The sequence below is a fragment of the Daphnia carinata genome, chromosome 8 (assembly GCF_022539665.2).
Source record: "Daphnia carinata strain CSIRO-1 chromosome 8, CSIRO_AGI_Dcar_HiC_V3, whole genome shotgun sequence".
Taxonomy (NCBI): domain Eukaryota; kingdom Metazoa; phylum Arthropoda; class Branchiopoda; order Diplostraca; family Daphniidae; genus Daphnia; species Daphnia carinata.
This window is the reverse complement of record NC_081338.1, coordinates 5,497,532-5,514,882: the sequence shown is the minus strand read 5'-3', so window position 1 is coordinate 5,514,882 and position 17,351 is coordinate 5,497,532. Positions and strand designations below refer to the sequence as shown.

The 17,351-nt window shown below is 41.2% G+C and overlaps 2 protein-coding genes across 2 annotated transcripts; both read right to left on the bottom strand.

The window, feature by feature from the left end:
• Positions 1–3,130: 3,130 nt before the first annotated feature.
• LOC130699161 (putative ferric-chelate reductase 1 homolog) lies at positions 3,131–9,209 on the bottom strand. Its single transcript, XM_057521468.2, has 13 exons — positions 9,070–9,209; positions 6,474–6,738; positions 6,349–6,402; positions 6,062–6,241; positions 5,886–5,977; positions 5,525–5,813; positions 5,118–5,438; positions 4,734–4,974; positions 4,487–4,623; positions 4,130–4,382; positions 3,946–4,058; positions 3,758–3,892; positions 3,131–3,678 (listed from the first exon to the last, which is right to left on the bottom strand). Exons 2-13 carry the CDS (start codon positions 6,591–6,593, stop codon positions 3,571–3,573), a joined length of 2,043 nt encoding a protein of 680 aa, XP_057377451.1. The 5' UTR covers positions 6,594–6,738; positions 9,070–9,209; the 3' UTR covers positions 3,131–3,570.
• Positions 9,210–15,545: 6,336 nt separating this feature from the next.
• On the bottom strand, positions 15,546–17,223 carry LOC130699166 (WD repeat-containing protein 18-like). Its single transcript, XM_057521474.2, has 5 exons — positions 16,982–17,223; positions 16,644–16,925; positions 16,411–16,578; positions 16,137–16,344; positions 15,546–16,046 (listed from the first exon to the last, which is right to left on the bottom strand). Exons 1-5 carry the CDS (start codon positions 17,156–17,158, stop codon positions 15,616–15,618), a joined length of 1,266 nt encoding a protein of 421 aa, XP_057377457.1. The 5' UTR covers positions 17,159–17,223; the 3' UTR covers positions 15,546–15,615.
• Positions 17,224–17,351: the final 128 nt, after the last annotated feature.

Sequence of the window (17,351 nt, the reverse complement as noted above, 5' to 3'; positions counted from 1 at the left end):
GTGCTTCGCACGAAGTTACCCAACTCGACTAGCCCCGTGGAATCGTGAAACCTGGGAAGGTAGGAAGCTTGTGTAATCGGAAACCTAACCTGGGAATCGAACCAGGAACCTTCGTGTTGGGAAGCGGACGCTTTGCCATTCTGGCATCTGCCCCCCTATATCCCCCCATTGGGATAAGGTTATCTATTGACTCGTCGTTATAGCTACCTTAATATGTTGAAGATATAGATCTTCAATCCATATCCTTCGTAGCTCATTGGTAGAGCATTGGATTGCAAAGCTATATACCTTGGGTTCAAATCACTGGATTGTCTATCTACAACAACAGTGTAATATCAAACAATTTATTGCTTCATTTTTGATAAATTGAAAAATCGAATTGTATACATCCACCAAGTATCATAGGTTCTTCATCTTACTTGCATTGTTTCACTTTTATCAAGTATGGCACTTGAGATGTTTTACACACCATTGCGTAAACCACATCAATTTTACTCATACAAGGATTGAACTCATATGAACGGTATTTCGGGAATTGATTTGTTAACATATTTCAGTATTGAATTGACTCTTTTGGGGATCGAACACCAAACTTCGGCGTACCGCGCCGATGCTGAACAGTTGAGCTATGATTCATATATCTTATCATTCCACATTTGCCATTACATTCAAGGTAACGTGTTTACACTTGCAATAATAAGTTATGTTAACCCAAGATAACTTTTAGACCATTCATAATAACATTCATGAACGGCTTCTTTGTAAGAAACTAATTTGACTCGTTTGCGTATCGATCACCATACCTTCGGCGAACGGGGCCGATGCTCTACCATCGAGCCATGAATCACGTTTCAAAAATTACCAGGTTTGCTAGTAACTTGAAGATAACTTGTTCACCTTTGCTATAAATATTTAGAAATCCCGAGCTAACTTATTTAATTGCTCATAGACTATTCATGATAACGTTAGCAAATTGAAGCAACATTTGCTCATATTTTTAATTCATAGAACGGTATTCCCGAAATACACTATTATTACATAAGAATGTAATTTGACTCATTTGGGAATCGAACACCAAACCTTCGGCATGCAGTGCCGATGCTCAACCGTTGAGCCATGAGTCATACGTCAAAAGTTCCCACGTTTGCTAGTAATTTAAAGGTAACATGTTCACACTTGCAATAATAATTTGAAGTAGCCCAAGCTCACCTATTAAATCGCTTTCAGACTGTTCACGATAACGTCAATAAAGTGAATCAGCATTCAAATAATTTACTTGCTATCTCTTTGGTGGGGCTCGAACCATTCATCTACAGCATCACAAGTCGATGCTCACCCAATGAGCCGTAATTCATGGAATTTAACGCACAATACTTTCTTGTACCTAAATGGATAGAGAACTTGGATTGCCACCTAGTGGTGGTTGAAAAAATATATATACCGGAAGTGACCGGAAGTAGCCTATATCTCCAGAAACACTGGGTCCACAACAAAACAAACATGATTTTCGTGATCCTCGTGAAATTTAATGTTTGTCTGACGTATTTTGACCTGTTTTTGGCGAAAAGTCCAATTTGGCCAAAATCGCGATTTTTCCTGAACTATAGTTCAGGGAAATTTGCGATTTTTGACGATTTTCGGATATTTTCTACTGACACACGGATTCGATCCCAAATTTTACGAGGATTACGAAAATGTGGTTCTTTTTTCATTCAGACCAACAGATAGTGAGTTATTAAGCATTTTCAAACCGGAAGTTATACCGAAAGTTAAAATTTCGAAAATTTAAAAAATGAACTATGTTCTCCTTTACAAGGTACACAAGATCTGCATAATTTCAGTCGTAAACTATAGTAAATTAACATAACATGGTCTTTCAAAGTTCGTAAAGTTCAGTTTTCAGATAGTTAATAGTAATAATAATTAAGTAACATAAGTAGAATATGACAAAATAGTTATTGTTTAGTTACATTTTAATCAAATAAAGTTATTAATTAAAAAAATTATATATTTATATGGCTAGAATGCGCAAAGTCGTATTAAAAAAATTAAATAGGAATCTGGCCGATAGGTGGCCATAGGTGTTAAATAAGGAAAAAACAGCCGAAATTCTTTTTTTTGGGGGGAAAAACGGATTGCCATATTCCATACGTTTAGTTAAAATCGAACAATTCTGGATTTACAACAAAGCTTCTACTATGTGGTAATTCTACATCATTATTTACTAATTTCTTTAAAGACTTAGAGAGAAAGCTAACAAAGCCATGCAAGGACATTACCTGAAATGCAATCCAAATTAAACCCAATGATGAGACGAAAAGAAAATTGCCTGAAAGAGCAAGTTTAGTAAATCTGCCAAAGCTCAAGCCCCAGCAAATTTCTGATGCAAGTATTTGAAAACCTTGTTAATTACTTCTTAGATAACAATAGATTTTATATTTTAAAACAGTGGGTGTAACTACTACGAGGAATGGCACCATCAAGATTTCAGAGGTCATTATTTGGGCGGAGCAAAACCATTTGAAATTATGGAATCACCAATTGTTTCTTTTGCAAATTGTTAGACATCACTAAAGACCAGAAAGAAACCCCCGGTCACCGATTTGGAATCTCCGTACTATTTTTGATAAAACTTGAAAGTATGACTGAAGAATACCTTCTAACAAATGATCTAAAAGGTATAGTAAATTTTCCAGAATTAAGACTAATTACTTCTAAAAATTTATTAGTGCTATTTCCTTGTAGTCGTATACTCTGCCTGGTAATTAAAATCAACGTACCTTTTTAGTGGTTTTCATCCCAGATCGGTAATAATCCCACAATAACAGTCATCTTTTCATGCTGTTTGGATTTCTAGGGAGGAAGTGAACTGTGGACAGTTTCAAAAGTGGTGACAGAACTCTTGGCTTTTCGTCCCAGCAAGACTGTCAACAATGGTAAGTTGTGTTTTTGTGGTAGGTATAATCCCGAACCTTTTGCAGACAGCAAATGAGAAGGCGTAGCCAACACCATCAGTGGCAATATTGAAGAGATACATCCTGCAATAGAGAAAGCGTTGTAGACAGTTTACCTAGATGGTGGTATGGCTCCAGCAAAGTTTTGTGACAGTGTTGTAATGAGGGTAAAAAAATAGTAAAAACCTTAACGTTTAATAAGTGCAACTATAGCGTTGAATATATATAGCGAGGAACAAAGGAAATATTCATAATACACATAGCAATAATTATTCAAACGATAGTGAAAATAGTAGAAAGAAACCCAGCCCAGTGACAATTTGTTTTGTTTAAAGGATTCACACTAGACATATGCGACAATTCGTCAAACAATACAAAGTTTGGTTTTGTCTTTTTTTTTTTTTTTTTTTTTTTTTCTTTCCATTTTTAAACGACATTAAAAAAGAGATCGCACTCAGTTTTTCAAAAAGATTACTTTACAATATACGGTACAAATATAGTTCGGTTGCCTTCTACCAGTTACCAGTTTGTTTATCGTACAGGTAAAAAAAAAAAACAACAATCACTCAGTAAATCAAAAGGATGATTAAAATGAAAAATAAAATATTACGACAGCTCATTGCTTGGCCCAGGGACCATTGACTATTGTAGCAATGACGGCAACCGCAAAACTGGCTACCATCACAATGTAAATTCCAAGCATAATCCGACGGAACATGGAACCCTATAGACGACGAGGAGCAAAAGAAAAGAATAACATCCGAAATGTAAAAAAAAAAAACACGAATGTATCGACTACTTACGTGAGCATCTTCCTTCTTGTCTTGTTGTGTCGAGTAGAAATGGTTTTGATTGCTCTGGTGAGGAGCCAGATCGCGCATCGCAAAGACGGCCGTTGGCTTCCTGCTTCCATCGGCGTGATAACAACACTGAGCCAACTAAAAACAATAGATAAAATAGTGTGTAAAATTAACAGTTGGAAAGATGATACCGATAAAACAAGGTGACTGGCGGCATGCACGGCCACATAGGCAACCAGGAGCCAATTGACCCAGTAGGGAATGGCGGCCTTGTCCAAGTCGACGGCCAAAAAGATGCAGACAACTACATTGAATGCAATGAATCATCAATGAATGGGAAACCGAGAGAAATTATTGTTATGAATGAAAACATACTGCCGAGTATGTGAGCCGAATTGCCAACTAGCCAATGAGCCCAGTTGAAAATGAAACGTTTGGGCGTGCCAGGATGTGGCCGGAAATAGGCCATGAAAGGTTGAATAAAAGCCAAGACGGTGGTAACGACGCCGATGACGGCATGGGGATTCGTCGTCACAGGGAGAGACGTCCAGCCTCCCAGTTCGATAAAAATGAGAATAAAAGCGATGACCGTCAACAGCCACGTGATGATCATCAAGATGCGATGGAACTAGGAAAAGGGAAGACAACAAATGACAAACGCGTGTCCACCAGCTGCGATGAAAGAAAACAAAAAACAAAAAAAAAAAAAAAAAAAAAAAAACGAAAACTCACCACAAACCAAAGATCTTTGCCCCCGAGCTGTTTGCCAACCCAGGTGAGTCGGAAGTAACGAGCAAACAAGATTCCGCATGACGCAGCAAACATCCAAGCGGCCACCATAAATGCTCCGTGAAGTTTGACCAATGTACCTGGTAACGACGAGCAGAGCAGAGCAGAGCAGAGCAGAGCAGAATCGCCTCGTTATGTTCTCCCAGTTAAAACGATCTCAATAAATAAAAATAAAAGATAATACTAATACCTTTACTGGCGCCAACTGAACCCGTTTCGGCAAGGCGGACCGAACGAGCCGAGACCGATCTTTGCCTATCGTGATACGAAATGCCATTGTCCGAGGCCGGGCCACGTGCCAAAAATAGGTGGTATTCCTTGGCCATGTCAAAATGTTTATCGGCAACGACCAACAGCGCTTGACGCTCGAAACGGCAGTACAAATTGCCGTCGCTGTACTTTCCCTCGATCAATTTCAGTCCACCAGTCGCCTATTAAAAATAGAAAAACAACCAAACAAACAAACAAAAAAAAAAAAAGTTGCCAATAAAAACTAAGCCATTAAAAAGTGGCATAAAAAGTGAATTTTCTACAAAAAAAAACAAAAAAAAAAAACAAAAAACAAATGATATACGTCTCGAAGTCGTGTGTTGCTTTTGCCTTCGTTGTAGGACATGTAGGCGTTGACTTTGCCATTGACCAACGTGCACTCAGACACGCTATCCTCGCCCATAAGGCTGTCGTCGGAGAAGGCAACGGCCACGTAGGCATTGGCCGGCGTACTGGTGGCCCACAATTCGAATTCATAACGCTGGCCTTTCACGGCGTAGGTGACCATGGCTGAGCAGGAGCCGTCCTGCACGCACGTGCCTCCCTGCAGGCCGAAACAACCCTTGACATCACCACAACCCATGTAGACGGACGGCAGCTGTGCAGACGCCGTCGGCGCTGGAGTCTAATCGCCAAAACGGAATATCAATAAAAAAAAACGTCAATAAAAGTGGGTCAAAACATAAATAAGCAAATGCGGGGTGAGGCAACCTGTTTGGCAAAACTCCATTGCGTAGTGCTGGGATTCGGGGAAGTACTGACGCCTCGAGTCGTCGTCGTCGTCGTCGTCGTCGATGACGTCGTAGTTGTTGTTGTTGTTGTTGGCACCGTCGACGTCGACGTTGAGGGCGGCACGTAAGGATACGAAGCCTGATCGCGGCTGTACGTCGTGGGTGCCTGATAGGCGGGCGTTACCACACCGTTGGCGCGACCGACACGTACCAACGCAACGGCAGGTACTTGCGTCCAAAACGTATTATAATCTTTGACAAAGGTGGCCCTGTTTCAATGCACATGCCAATGCTTTTTCATTTATTCATCTGATACAGCGAGTCTGTGAGAGACAACAAACCTAAATTGAACGTCTCCTTGGTAATCGGGCGGCGCCTGCCACGTGATGTCCAAACTAGTTTTGCCCCGACCATCGCCGTGTGTCAGAGAATTCTGTCGAGTCAAGAGAATGTTACACAGCCGCCATGCAACCTTTTCTGAGTGTTAAAAAAAAAAAAAAAAAAATGATTAATGTACCTGCAGTCCCGGGGAGCAAGTGACTAATTTGGTGTTGGTTGGCGGGTTGACAAAGCTGCCTAGTGCCACGAACGACTGGCTGCTCGCATTGCTGGCGTGAATGAGGAAACCCCTGAAATTATCTGCAGGATTGATGGCTGCAAGCCTGACGGTCATCACACCTCCAGGTTCCACACCAGTCTGCGAATTCATCCCCACGCAAAATAAATCACGAGTTTAGCCACCCCGCTTGCTTGGCTCTCCAGATGAAGGTAAAGAAAAGCACTTGAGCTGAACGGGCAGCCTACCTGTAGCGGTGTGGTTGAGTAGGGAGAAGGAGACGTCTGAGGATTGGGACCGTGCTGAAAGCCAAGACAAGACACATTTAAATGGCAAACACTTGAATGCTTTTGCGAATTGGACTTTTACTCACTCTGGGCAGCATGGTGGAGCAGGTGGTGTCGGGTGCTCCTCTTCCGTACCCGGTCGACTGCTGGATCCATCCAACAGTCAAGAGGAAGGCCACCTGAACAGCTAGCATGTGCCTCTTCATGTCGAGACGGTTTCGCAGGCAAGAGGAATTCAAGAGTTTGTTTGCGATGTGCTTAAGTAGAATTGATAGCCGACAAGCGCAACCGCAGGGAATCGACTGCAAAAGAGGTTGAGATGTGGGGCCCAGCCACGTTCTACGGCAGCTGCTGCAAAACAGAGAGAGAGAGAGAGAGAGAGAGAGTCAAACGACGTGACATAAACACACTCGTTCTCATATCTCTTGATCCATGATCTGTGTCTTCCCCCCGGTGGGGGGAGGGAAGACACAGATCATTGGATCACTTGGAGTAAACAGACACACCACAAGCGAAAAGAGGAAATGCCAAAAGGACAAACTGTTTTTCCCGCCATTACGAAATCAGCCGAGCAAAATCTACCAGCATGAAAATGTAAATAAATGAACAACAAAAGTGGCATCTGGTGGTGGAATGAAATTCGCAATGATGTAAGGCAAAAAAAAAACCGACACGCCCTTTTCCGATTGAGCAACAGCTGAAGAAAGTAAAGTGAGATCGTGATCGAAACGTGAACAACATACTCCCGTAGTATATAGTAGGTCGTGACTGTGCAAGATGTTAACGAGGTGGGAGGGCTACAACCCCCCCCCACCTCAAAAGAAAAGATCTTAAGTCGTTGCTGGCGGATGCGCGTAATCACGAAGCTAAAAACACAATAGCCGTTTCAACAAAAAAAAAAAAAAAACCACTGAATAAAAAGGGGCACAAAAAAAACAACAAAAAAAACTAGGAAATAAAAGATAAAAATTTCGAGCAGAAGAGAAATCTCCCAAGTGGCGAATTGTTCATTAAAAGTTGGAAATAGATACAATTACCCCCGGCCGTACGACAGATTTACGATTGCAAGAACAATAGCGCACTGTTTTAACGTCAGAGATTCTCGACAAAAATCAAAGAGCCAAACCACCTCGTTTCTATTCATTTTTTCGCCCACATTTCTGTTTACCTTTGGTGGTCGTCAAGGCGATGGAAACGATTGGCAAGTCGCGCCTTGTCCAATGCGCAGCACACAAACAACTGCGCTGCGAATGATTGGGAATAGTTTCCGGATCGATGCAAATCAATGTCACTGGTACTTTTTGCCCCGGCTTACTACCCCTGATGAAACGCCAGCTGGCTTTCAAACCAAAATCGGCCAACGAATGAGGTCGAACACTTGGTCCTGCCATTTCAACCGTCATGCAGCTATAATTATGCCAAGTAATCAACATTTTTTCGTTGTGTCGGAGGCGCACGCGTGAGCAGGCCAAAAAAAACAAAAAAAACAAAGCCACTCTTGGTGGAAATGGTTGACTAATTAAAAAAAAAAGAAAAAGATGGTTCAAAACATCAAAAGACTGGCAGGAAAAGGGAGAGAAGGTCTTTGACGCAACTCACTAGAGCTTTACGGGTATTTCCTGTACGCTCCTTCACCACTTTAAATAATCACCTTCTTTTTCTCTCTGTTCCTTTACACAGGTTTTTCCGATTCGAAGGCGAACGCAATCAGTCGCATACGCGGAAGTCCATTTTCGAAACAAGGTTGCCAACTAAACCCCCCCCCCCTTTTTTTTTTAAATACACCTGTTTTTTGTTTTTTGGTTTTTGTTTAAAAAAAATAAAAAAAAAATGGAAACTCGCTCCCCTGTCGTTTTCTTTATCGTTCCCCTCCTCCCCGTCATCCAAGGTTAATAGTGACATTGATAACTTTTTTTTTTTTTTTTTTGGCTTCTTCGAACATGAGAACCGAAACAAAAAGAGTCAGACGTATGCAATCGGCCATTGATTGGAGCCAATGATTTGATTTTTTTTTTAACGATATTTTTCGGCGAATGTAACAGGTTTTTGGGTCACGTCATTTGAATGCCAATAAAAAAAAAAAAAAAAAAAAAAAAACGTGAAAGCAATGAAAAACAAAAACCAAATGCATTTTCCGAAATCTGTGCCAAAGAAAAAAAAAAAAAAAAAAAAGCAATTGAAGAAGGAAAGCATGGCTGACCAGCTGCGACAATCAATGGCCAACTCACTGTTAACAGCTTTGAAAATGGCGTTGTTAACTTATTATACGACCTCATGGTAACCATACCAATAAAATGATGTGCCCGGCTATTGTGACATTGGCCGAAGCACATTGGCAAACGAGACGCAATCACCACCACTCTTTTTTTTTCTATTTCCCTATCGTTTCTACCTGTCGAGATTTTCAACACGATTGAGAAATTTTGGAGAAAAAAAAAAAAAAACAACCTACAATTTTCTATGTAGCACAAAAGAAACAAAAGAAACTGGTTGCGTACTGGTTAAGACAAACGAGTGCCAAAGCCGTCAGAAAATAGTAAAAGAAAAAAAAATCCGTTAGAGTAACATTTTGGTACTATTGCCACACGCCGTTAGTGCGTCCGTTCTATCATGCAAATCAACGTACCAGCCTAACGTAGCAATTCTTTCCAGTGAGAGAGAGAGAGAGAAAGAGGTGCTCACCTGTCAGTAAGGCACTTTGGAAACAAACAAGTGCAGTTGTTTCAGTTCACTTCACTCGATGCTTTTCCACTGTTGTCTTCACTGTTTTTCGGCGTTCAACATCAAACCACAAAGAAGAAACAAAAACAATCAGAAATGACAACTCGCTACTTTCAAACCAACAAAATTCGATTGAAATAGAAAACAATAACTGCCGTCTTACGTTCTAAAAAAAAAAAAAAAAACTATTGCGATAAAAAGGTAAGAAAAGAGAAAATGGCAATGAGAACTCGTTTTCTCGGCGTGTCTGGGCTGAACGCAACCGGCAAAGTGACTGGTCTGTTCAACTCAACGTGCCACCAACTTTATGATATTTCCCCCCCCCCCTCTCTCTCTCTCTCTTTCTCTCTCCTACGTATTTTTTTTTTCTTTCTCTTCCTTCTATTCGCTGTAGGACACAACAGGTATTCAGCCTCGGGCCTCTTTTTTTCCTACTTCCTTTTACGTCCTTTTTCTTTCTCTTTTTTTTTTTCACCTTCTCCCACACACACACACACACACACACACACACACACATTATTTGGCGGGTTTTCGACACACACACACAAACAAAATGATTCATATTCTGTGGTGTTGGACTATCACATTACACGTCGAATCTATTTGTTGTTTTCAGTTTGCCATCGGCGGGCTACCCCGTTGTCTTGCCGACTGGCCCGCGCACCCACCCACAGCGTCACGAACGAGAAGAACGTCGTCATCGTCGGATCATTTCCGACTCAAACGTCCCAAGGCATTTGCTTTACTTTCATTTTGCAATCAATTAGCATTCGAGAGCAATTGGCTTGGCAAAGGGAAAAACCTTGGGGGAAAACAAAACAAACAAACGGGATGGACGTCGATGCAAAATACAAAAGCAGCGACGTCCTTTGGGGCTTAATTGGATGCAACCAATTTGACTAGCAATTGCGACAGGTGTGCAGCGCAAGCCACGCCCAAAACATTTGGCCCCGTCCGAGGCAAAAAAAAAAAAAAAAAGAAGTCGTTCTCTTTATCCGCGTCCCATCCATCACGGTATGAAAGACGGCCATTGGGCTGGCCAACATTTCGAATCGAATACGAAAGTAGACCAAAGTCTAGCGGCTGCCTTTTTAAGAGAAACACGTCACGGGGGGATTTTTTGAAGCTGAAATGAAAAAAAAAACAACAAAAAACGAAAATTTCTTTTCAATGTGCTGCCACACTATCGAAATAAAACAACAACAAAAAAAAAACAACAAATGTTTCGACCTGCGGGAGTAGTGAAATTTTTGGCCGCAAACTTTTCCTTTTGCTCGCGTCGAGTGACTCACGGGATCTTAATCAAGTGAGCCAATCAACAAAAAAAAAAAAGCGTTTCAATGAATGTTCATTACGGTCGTTAAAACAAAACAAAACAAAACAAAACAAAACAAAAAAAGTCCAATTTGGCCATGTTTGATTGAGTCGATAACGGCCGTCACGAGAGACGTTTAGCTAACAAAAAAAGCTGCGTGAGTCATCAGTGAAGAGCGTCGACGTCTGTCCAATGGTCGGCCGATGCGTTTTTTTTTTGGCCAGTGTAAACATCCGTCGCCATCGCATCTGTCGACTTCCAACAATTTGGAGCAAACGGAACACGCGTTTTCATTTCGACATGCCGTTTCTTTTCGTGAATACATTAACGCCGACTGACTAAAAACAAAACAAAAATCGTTTCCTTCACTTTCTCGCCCAACTTTTGTTTTTATTCCCTTCGCTCGGTTCAAACGAATTTAGCCGTTGATTGTGAACGCACGTGTAGCCCGTATTTCGGGCTTGAAAAACAAAAAAAGACAACGAAGCCAAACACGATTTTTTGTTTGTTTGTTTGAAAAGAAAATGAATTCGAGCGGTTGGGCCGGTTTCTCTTTCGTTCGGCCATTTCAAAATTCGTCAACGCCTAAGTTTCGTTTCACAACAAAAATAGAAGGGGGGGGGGGAGAAGTGAACCGCTACACGCTTTCGCCATCTCCGTGTGCGACACATTTGAATAATTCGGGTGACAAAAAAAAAAAAAAAAAAAAAAATCAAAAGAGCGTCACGCGCCATTGCCAATTTTCTTTTCATCTCGGCGTGTTTTGAACGAGAAAAAGAGGCCGAAAAAGATACAGAGTAGGCAAATTGAGAGTCACGGCATGTGCCATCAAAAAAAAAAAAAAAAAATGAATAAGAATCGGCGTGAATGAAAAATGGACGCGCACACGAATGACAGGTGAATCAGTTTCGCCCGTCACCTTCAACATCCCGGCAACTTTCCCCTCCCTCGTTTGACCTTTGTGCTCCCCCGGTTCAAGCACCAAGTCACAACTTTTTATTCTTCTTTTCCAACCTTACTTCATCATTTGACGTCGAGAAAGAGAAAGAAAAAGAAAAAGAAAAAAAAAAAAAAAACCCATTTGCATAACAGCGGGACTGCGGCGTCTTTAAACCCTCATTTCTCGCTCGAGCATTTCGTATTTTCAATTTCACCAGTGGAATTTTTGGCCATTTTGTTCTTTGCCCTATTAGATGAGTGGCCAATCATTTTTCTCTCCCGCATTGACACACAACAGACTCCCGACAGAGGCGCATCAAAAGCATTCGAGAGGACGAGAGTATTACACGACGTCTTTCTTTTCTCGGTATCGTTCCCAACAGAAAAAAAAAACAAAAACCTTGACACGGAAAATATTTTCTTTCTTTTCTCTGCTTCGTTCGGGGGGGCTATTTAGTTGCAAGTATCACGCACCTTCATCGGTGCAAATTCATTCAAAAATGCTTCTTTTGTACAAATGACAACCCCCCAATGAAAAACGACGCGTTTCGAACATTGATTCACGCACCCCCGTTGCGCCCGTCACCTCCATTTTTTTTTTTGCTTCCCCTTTCAATTGATGCGCACTGACAAAATGGCCCCATCTTTTCGGTGGGCAAAAAATCACGAAAAAAAAAATATTGAGAAATTAGGCAACGAGCCTTGACCCCCATATGGCGCAACACACTCACGCGTCCGCTGTTAATAACTCTTTCCTCCCCCCCCCTCCCCTAACATTTCGTATTTAAATTTAATCAAATTTTCCCCTCCTCGTGTGTTTGTAACTAGCGGTGCGTGAAGAGACGCTTACCGTTTGAATCCGTGACGCTCACCGACGCCATGCCCAGCCTTCATCGTTAAAAACTAAAAGAGAGGGGGGGATGGGTAATAAAATAAAGAAAAAAAAAAAAAAAAAAAAAAGGGAAATAATTTACCTTGACGTACATATTTGCCTAGTGCCGACTATAATCAATAGCTTGTCTTTTTTTCCACTAGATGACCATTTCTTTTCCTTCCCAAAAAAATTTCGCCTGAAAAGGTTTTCGAAAAATGTGATCACTTTTTAAGGGCTGGAGCGTCTCCCTCATCAATTTGCGTTGCGTAAATGCAAAACAAAAAAAAAAAAAAAACGGATTCGTGATCATATTGGATCGAGTCCAGCCGCTGTCCCCCCCCCCCCCCCCCCCCATTTTTTTTTAAATTTCTTTCGCCCCCGCCAAAAAAAAAAAAAAAAAAAAAAAAAAAAAACTAAACGTTTACCCTTCGTTTCACTATTGCCCATTATAGACTCGGGACGCGATCAGCTGCTTCATTTCACGCCATTCGCCACACGGCCCAAACGCAAAAACATTTCCAAACAAACAAACAAACAAAAAAAAAATAGAAATAAGGAAGCTGTGCTTTCTCTCATTTTCGACGTGTGCAAACGAGAACTCTGCTGGGCCTCCTTGACCGACGCCACCTCTTCAAACAATGCAAATCCATTCATCATCTTCGTACTCCCCCACCCCATCCCCCCTCAAAAAAGAATCTATTACAAGACGTGTTGCGGCATCGGATCCAATAGAAAAAAAAAAAAAAAAAAATAAATAAATAGTGGAATGCGATAACGACAAGGATATTCGATTGGAGCCCTTGATGTCAGCCTTGACGAACCGGTGGCTAACAGCTGGCCCTCCTCAAAAGAACATTCGTCTTTCAACAATTTTGACAAACGGGGATAACAAACAAAATAATACGCAATACTGCCTCTCTCTTTCCATTGTGTTGAAACGCTTTTTTTTAGCAATAACAAGAGAGGAGGATGAGCAGAGAAAAGGACCTCGACCCGAAGACGTACCGATGAGCGGCGCAATAATTCACGTTCACGCCAGACGTGGATGGAGCAAAGGAAATCAACGGACACCCAGTATCCGGTCACGATGACGCACGACATTTCGTGTCTGTCCTTGTGCAAAGAGCGGGGGGAGGGGGCATTTTTTTTTTTCTTTTTTCTTTCCCTACCGACGCCTGGGTGACACTTTCACGAAGATATGCAAGTTGCCGAAATGGTCCATTAGCCCGACTGCAATTAAAACGGCTAACTCGTCATAAACAAAAATTCAATTACGCCATTTCGAAATACGAAAATGAAACATAAACGATCGCATTTTGTTTTTTCTAGTTTAAATATAGAAATGAAGAAATGTCTTTTGATAATGTCGTCCTTGTCTTTTTACAAGCGGAGAGATGAAGCGAGGCGTGAAGCTGCCAACAACTCAACTGTATCCGATTCTTCTGCAACATTTTTGGGGAAAAGAGCGTCGTCCGACATGCAAAAGAAACCGTGAAAAGCGGAACGAACGAAACACAAAAGGTTCGAAAATCACGCGGTAAAGACAAACAATTATCGAGAAAAACAAAAAAAGCCGTCAAGGCTAATTTCAAATAAAACGTCGTCTTCCCACAAGAATCGACAACATGTTTAGCTAAATGTTTTGGCGGCCGATTGAATGATCAAGAAAAAAAAGAAATGGAAATAAATGCGGGGAGGAGTAAAGATCCTTGAAATGAAAAACGAATGATCTTTCCACGAACGTCTTGATGTGTCTCGTTCTCGAATCAAAAACTCGACAACGTTTTACGCTCGCAAAAAAAAAAGGGGGGGGGGGGGTCGTGACGTTGCGGTTTTGCGTTTCAAACATTTCGCCGACGCTTTTGAAAGACACGGCGCAACATGGTCCGACGCCGAAAGAAAAACGGTCCCTTCAATTGACATCAACTAAAGATTCCAGATTTATTCGCAGGCGGCCATCACGACATCTTTAATTTTTTTTTTTTTTTCAAAATTCAAGGCTAATGATTTCATTCAAAACTCTCTCCCTCTATTGACACTTTTGTCGCACATTTCGAAATAAAAAACATTTCATGCGAGAAATGTTTTTATTTATGCGACGTTCGGTGTCCCGTTCAGCCCCAGATCATTGACGCTGAATTCAAAAGAGTAGAAAAATGATGTCCATTTTTGTTTTGCAAACGTTAACGACTGTCGGTTACGCACGATTTCACCTCCTGTGGGGGACATCGTCAACGATGTGATTTCTTTCTCCCCTTGGCCAAAGAAAAATATGAAAAAAAAAGGGGGGGAAATTCGTGTGAGAGATGACCCAATTAAAGGAGAGCGTGAGATCATCAAAAGGATCGGCTTGATATCATTTGTGCATCACGAAATCGAGATAACTTAATCGAGATACCAAAGACAAGGCCTTTCTTTGGACAACAAGGACGTCCATCATCATGGGGGAAAACGATTTTTTGTTTCTTCACCAATTTTGGTTGCCTCCTCTAAATGTTCTCATCATTTTTCCTTTCCCACTTTGTCTACACAATGCGCCGTCTATACCCCGCCATGTAATTTCTCTCCATTTAAGGATCATCTGCCAGCCCCGAGAAATGAATAAAAAAACAAAACAAAATTTCTATCGACGCCTATCACAATCATCGCCAGAGAGAAACAAGAAAGAAAACGAAGAGAAATAAAATTTTTGTGTTGGACTCACCGTTACAAGTGTGGGAAATGGCCGCAATTAGGGGGATGGTCACTCGACAGCTGGTGGATGTCCATTGAGTTGTTTTCTGCCGACTTTTTCTCTAAATGTAGGCCACACCACAATCGTTTCTTCTTCTTGTTTATCTAAAGTGAATGTTAAAAAAAAAAATAAATAAATTTTTCTGAAACATTAAACGCGAAAAGATTTTTCTTCAAAAATGGGAAGGAAAAACAAATCATAACAAGGACCCGAGTATGTTGTGACATCAAACGTTTGTTTTGTCTTGTTGGAGCCTTGTACGACAGCTGGCGGTCCTTGAACATTAAAAATGCAGTTAAAAATAATCAAAAAAAGATTTAGATAAAAAAAGAAAAACATCATATTTCACCTGCTGAATCACGATGACACCATCATCAAGAGCCCTTCAACTTGAATCTCTTTGGCTAGGGGTAAAAACGTCATTTTAAAAAAGGAAAAAATAATTATTATTAGGACAAACTAAACAGTTGACATTCACCCGTGCCACAACCTGAAATTCAAGGCTGTTGCAAATTAAACAAACCACTATGTGTGGTCCACTAATTCCCAAACTTAACGGCGAAAACATTCTTTATCTTCAACAATTCTTTATTCACTTGTCCATTTGTTTTCTGTCAACGACAAGTTTAATCGTTTGGAAATGCATTATTTGCGTTTCTTGTTATCGCTTGTCGTACACGTCGTATCGTTCTTGAGAATCTTGTCGACGGCAAACGCGTACAATTGCCGATTGACGTACTTCAAATGGCTCAGCTCGTTTTGCACCACTTCACTCGACGCTTGGCCTTCGCTTTTGCCCAATAAGGAATTCGACTGACGTTCAGAGTCGAACGATTCCATCAAAGGTGGACAGCGCATCAACAATTGGATGTTTGTATCGCTGTCGGCATTCAACTGGCCGTCGTGGCGTTTCTTTTCAAATGTGTTGATGATGACCCGTGGATGAAACTTGTCTGTATCCAAATGTTTGTATCGTGGAGCGAAAAATGCATTCGTTAATGGTCCACGGTGTGCCAGAATGCGGACGCATTGCCCGCTGGCCATGTCCCATACACGAGCGCTTTCGTCATCCGAACCTTTTTTTTCAATGCAACAAATAAGAAAAAGATTTTTTGCTATCATAATCTCCGTGACCGAGTTTCACGAAATGTTTTTTTTTTCCTCACCGCTTAGTAAATGACAGCCGTCCATTGATACGCTCAGGCATGTGACAGCTTTCTCATGGCCCACAAACATTTTCTTCGACGCCGTCTCGTCCACCATTTGTTCAACACCACGGGGAGGATCCAATAAATCTATTCTGTAAATCTTTCCCTCCTGAGAACCGACGTAACAACTTTCTTCGGCATGGTCAACCGCAACCGAACGCAACGGCTGAAATGAAAGGATATATCTACGCGTTTGGGAAATCTGTGAAACTGAATCAATGCAATGCCATACCTGACCGAATTGTATGTTGAATAACGTTCTGCCAGTGTTCAGATCTCGAATTTTGCACGTTTGATCGAGAGATACTGAAAACGCCAAAGGTTGAATCAGCGATTTTGTCACATGGAGGCCAGTCACTGGTAAAGAATGGTCTGACCATGTCGAATCTGGTTCGCATTCCTGATGATGAATGAAACGGGAAAATCAATTTGATCAATCACTGTGGAGAAACATTTAAAACTCACCTTGGAGTGCAAGACCGTCTCCAAACTCCAGAGCAGAACGAGGCCTTCAGCTCCAGCACTTACAAACCGTGAAGAGTCTGCTGTGAATTTCACGTCAGACACATTTTGATAGTGACGTCTAAGTGATGCCACTAATTTTCCAGTTGACAATTGCCAGACCAACAACTGTTCACTGAGGGCCCCCACACAAAAGTTGTTGCACGGAGAAATTGCCAAAACTTGAACGATGCCAGGCATTATCATTTTAGTTGTGATCTGATCTTGCCTATTCAACGCCCATACCTGTAGTTAATTCGCCGTAAATTTTGTGGCACAAATAGATACGAGATGACACATACCTGTATAATGGGTTTGTCTTTTATGGAGGCAATCAAGTAATCTCCACCGACTACACAGAGCGATTGAGAACCCGAAATTCCACCTTTAAATGTCCGTAACGTAGTGCCAGTCAAGGGTTCCCAAATACATGTGTTCCATAATTGACCTGAACATTCGCTTGTGACTACTACCTCCATGCCGAATTTTAAAAGATACTTTTATATAATTAACATTCAGGCGCCAAGTCAACGTATTTGTTCAAGCACACGTGTTGCGATCAGTCGTCTGCTACGTTACTTTCAAAGATGGCGCTTTTTTAATTCAGCCAAATTTGAATATTAATTTCTTTTTTCTTCTCAAATTTTCTTCAGTGAAATCTACTAAAATTAC

Bases quoted from the DNA above. Each gene is read 5' to 3' on its own strand.
- LOC130699161 (XM_057521468.2), bottom strand. From the start codon at position 6,593: ATGAAGAGGCACATGCTAGCTGTTCAGGTGGCCTTCCTCTTGACTGTT. The intron at 6,403-6,473 runs GTGAGTAAAAGT...CTTGGCTTTCAG, and splicing joins GCTCCACCATGCTGCCCAGA to CACGGTCCCAATCCTCAGAC. The intron at 4,383-4,486 runs GTGAGTTTTCGT...CCCTTTTCCTAG, and splicing joins GCAAAGATCTTTGGTTTGTG to TTCCATCGCATCTTGATGAT.
- LOC130699166 (XM_057521474.2), bottom strand. From the start codon at position 17,158: ATGGAGGTAGTAGTCACAAGCGAATGTTCAGGTCAATTATGGAACACA. The intron at 16,926-16,981 runs GTATGTGTCATC...AATTAACTACAG, and splicing joins AAGACAAACCCATTATACAG to GTATGGGCGTTGAATAGGCA. The intron at 16,345-16,410 runs GTATGGCATTGC...CTTTCATTTCAG, and splicing joins TCAACATACAATTCGGTCAG to CCGTTGCGTTCGGTTGCGGT.